The sequence below is a fragment of the Anarrhichthys ocellatus genome, unplaced genomic scaffold (assembly GCF_004355925.1).
Source record: "Anarrhichthys ocellatus isolate YVR2014 unplaced genomic scaffold, GSC_Weel_1.0 scaffold148, whole genome shotgun sequence".
Classification (NCBI taxonomy): Eukaryota; Metazoa; Chordata; class Actinopteri; order Perciformes; family Anarhichadidae; genus Anarrhichthys; species Anarrhichthys ocellatus.
Genome location: NW_022280178.1, coordinates 13,542 through 17,562, shown reverse-complemented (window position 1 = coordinate 17,562; position 4,021 = coordinate 13,542). Strand labels below are relative to the sequence as shown.

Sequence of the window (4,021 nt, the reverse complement as noted above, 5' to 3'; positions counted from 1 at the left end):
GAGGTGCACGACCAGCACCGTGACCACTTGCGTCACGTGCCGGTCGTAATTACGTCATTGTCTGGTGCGCGCCTCACGCCGGCTTCACCACTGCAAGTGTGAACTAAGTTTACATGTCACACAAACCACAGATTGCTTCAGGCTGTGCTTACAGGGTCTAACGTCCTCCTCTAGCTTTGCAGAAAGCAGAAGTTCATCTGCAGTTTCATAATGTTGCACAGTTTTTCCAGGTGTTTGTCTAACTTCACTGTGATAGATGGATTGGTTAAATGAGAGAGAGGTTATGGGTGAGGTGTGTCTCAGGCGGTGTAGGTGGATACCTCAACAGGACCTGCAAAGGAACAAGCAGGTGGGGATAATGGATGGGTGGAAAGAGGCTTAACTCTGTTACGTTGATGTGCTGTTAATGCATGAGAGCGGCACAAAGACAAACTGCTGTAATATGTGTTATTCCTCCATCAGCTGTAGTGACCAAAACGCATCACTGCCCGACATTATGAATCCACATTTAATGTATTCAGCCTCATAGTTCTGCTTTGGAGCTTGTCTCCTGCATCACTTTCTCATTTCAATAACCGATCCATTTAGTTTCACTGCATCTGAAGGAACGTTAGCTGGCACGTTAGCTAGCACGTTAGCTAGAACGTTAGCTAGCATAAATGGTGCTCTGTTGGAAATACTATGTCTTATTTATGTGAACTCTTGAGCACATTTGGTTATTAAATGACTTGATTGAGTCAGATACAGCAGTATGGAGGCATCAGCACTCATGTTTCTCTGGTCGTATTCTCAGGTTTTTCTATCCAGAGACCAATCTCTCCTTTAAAATCTCTCAATGCAATCAATAATTCCCATGTACTGGAAATATTATAACAAAAATGCTATTTACACAAATTCTATGAACTAGACCTGGCTATTCCAACAAGTATACTTTTCTCTAATAATCGATTAATCATCAGAAAACAGTAAAAAAAAATTAATTTCCCAGAGCCGCTTGTTTTGTCTGACCAACAGTCCATAACTCATTCACATATGAATGTAAAACCGAATGCTCACATGAGAAGCTGATGACGAGAAGTCGTCTACATTGATGATAACAAGCACACACCAGCTCACATGTCCCAGGAAGTCTGAATAGATTAGAACTCTAGTGACTGAAATCAGAGTTTAATTATCAAAATTCTTGCCAATTAATTGAGTGTGGATTGATTGTATTAATAAACTAATGGTTTCTGCTCTAGTTGTATCTGTGTTAACCATGAACAACATGTGATTCCCTTGATCTGTGTGATGTGGTTGAATATGAATATAAAGCTGAATCTCTTTCGCTCCGCGTGCGGGCCTCTCTTCAGGCCCACCAGCAGTGCAGGAAGGCAGACCGTCTGCTCGTGGCGGGGAAGTATGAAGAGGCCATCTCCTGCCACGGAGCAGCTGCAGGTGAGTTCACTGCCGTTCACCTTTGAGGTGCCTGTCCCTCACAGTTAACAGGGGACTGCAGTTCCTACTCAGTTTGAACACCCCACAATCATTGTGTCCATTCCAGTCCAGTGCTGGAGTACAGAACAGTGTGTCTGTCCTAATAATGTGACTGCACTGAATGCAATAAGTTGCACGTCTCATAGAATTGATGTGAACTGCTCCAGCATTCACTGTGAGAGCTAAAGTATGTGTTGTAGTCCTCACCTGTCTGTCTCTGTCTCCCCCAGATCTGTTGACCGATGCAATGAAGACAACAGAGTGTGAGCAGGTGAGACATTCCAGCTTTTAGGAGGACAAGAATTATTATTATTGTTATTATTAACATAACATATCAGAATCTTCTTGGCCCATCTTTCTAATTACACAACACAAGCTGTTGACCTGACGTTTAGCTCGCTAGCTTACTTGTAGAACAACGCTTATCATGGAAAACATGAACGTTGAATCTAATGGAATAACGTAAGATTTTAAATACAAATGTGATTATTATTGCATGAACAGAAGTCAGGAAATATTGATATTTTGAGCCAGGCTAAAAGCTGTTAATATGTCACCTAATTAGGTTTTAATAAGTTGTCATGCGAGAGATGACAATATGTGGTCAGTTTTTCCATATATCCCCTGTTAGTATGTCTGTGATCAGTACAGTTTGATGTATAAGTGTGAACGTGGTGAGTGCTGTGTCCGGTGTTGATGCTCTGTGTCTGTAGGCTCGTCTCTCCATGGAGCTGCAGAGGGACAGTCATATCAAACAGCAGCGGCTGATCCAAGAGCGCTGGAAGAGAGAGGCTCGACGCGAGGCCACAAAGGCCCGACCTGGCCAGGTGCAGCACTCCAGCAGCCCGGCCAGCCTCACCCAAACCCAGCCCACGGGCCAGCTCCAGCCCCACGGTTCCCCAGGCCTCCCAGCGGCCAAGGGTGCCGGAACCAGGGAGAGAGAGTACGACACCTTGCTCTATCAGCTGCAGACTCGGCAGACTGGAGGCTGCCAGCCTGTGACTCCACCGTGCCCCGGATCTAAGACCACCAAAGACGACAAAACTCGCCTGGAAGAACAACAGACCACCATAAAGGACCTGCGGCGCCTGGTCGACCAGCTGATGGACGAAAACGAGCGGCTGGCGTCCGAGAACAAGCAGCTGCAATCGGAAAACGGCCGGCTGCGAGTCGAGGCGGTGGACTTCGTGGAGCGCTCGGAGCTCTGGGTGCTCCCACAAGCAGGCGGCGGCCAGGAGAGGAAGAGCACGGGGAAGGGGAAGGAGATCGCAATCCCCCAGCTGCCCCCGCTGGAGATGCCGGCTCAGGAAGATCTGGGTCTGGACGACCTGCCTCCTCTGGAGCTGCCAGAGGACATCCAGAACGAACTGCAGGAGCTACTGGACAGGGATAAACTGTGATGAGAGACATGTCTTACGCACAAACACACACAACCAGTCTTGAGTCTGGATGCAAAACATGTTTGACATCTGAAACCCACAGGCTCCATCTGATCAGACCTCTGCTCACGTTCAGGGTGGACAGAGCTGTGATGGAACTTCCTCTGATAAGAATGAAGCTAATCTCAGTGATATGCCGCTAACACAACGCAATCTAAGATACGGGAGTCGTTCGCCCACAGCGTCAGTTGGAACATTGGTGAGATTGGGATGGAAGTTTTTTAATTTTCATGTTTTTTAATTTAACAGAATGCTTTCTTCTTTTTTTTTGTCTGGAAGTAGCAATTAAACAACTCTGAACAACGTAGGCAGCATATTTTCATTGTTGCGGAGCTAAATGAAAGTGCTCTTTATCTATGAGCCAGTTCTTTACATGATACTTAGTGCAGATGTTAGCTCAGTACAGCATCCCTCTAAGCTGCTGCTGTACTGAGCAGAATGCTGTGAGTGTGTCAGCTGAGGGAGGAGCGCTGGAGGCTCATGATCATCTGTTGGGTATTTCATTTGGGAAACATTAAATAAACAACAATATTACATTGTTTTATTATTACATTGCTGAATTTCTTTTTGGGGGGGATACACAAATGTGATTTTGTATAACTTTTTCTTTACTTCTGCATCTGTTTTCTTTTTGACTCAATTGGAAAGAAAGAAGAAGGAAAGCATGAATGTGAGGTGACAACACACTATTGTCTGAAACAGCTGAACTTTCTTCTTTAGATTAGTGTTTGAAGTAGAATTCGTTCAGGAGATAATCGTGTAATCAGAGAATTTTGGCCCCACAGCAGAATAGTTCTGTTTCAGAACACTGGATATGCTCCACGAGCCGTTTGGAGTCTGTTTATGGTTATTATTATTGTTATTATTGTTGTTCTCAGCAGCCTCAGCACCAACACACTCGCCTGATGTTACACCGACATACAAACTGCACAGCTTGCATGAGGCTGAGTGGAAGGGACTAAATGTAGAATTCATGTGGATGAACAGCTGCTTCTGTTGGCAGAGCTCAGCACCAACATCAGGGCCATGTGCAGTGTGATGCAGTCACATATTCATATACATATACAGTACCTTTACATATACGCTGTTGAAGAAAAACTACCCTG

At 45.2% G+C, this 4,021-nt stretch overlaps 1 protein-coding gene across 1 annotated transcript; it reads left to right on the top strand.

The window, feature by feature from the left end:
* The first annotated feature begins 21 nt into the window (after positions 1-21).
* On the top strand, positions 22-3,454 carry nrbf2b (nuclear receptor binding factor 2b). The gene is made up of 3 exons (XM_031877777.1): positions 22-1,437; positions 1,707-1,747; positions 2,190-3,454. The coding sequence occupies exons 2-3, from the start codon at positions 1,724-1,726 to the stop codon at positions 2,874-2,876; spliced, it is 711 nt and encodes a 236-aa protein (XP_031733637.1). The 5' UTR covers positions 22-1,437; positions 1,707-1,723; the 3' UTR covers positions 2,877-3,454.
* Positions 3,455-4,021: the final 567 nt, after the last annotated feature.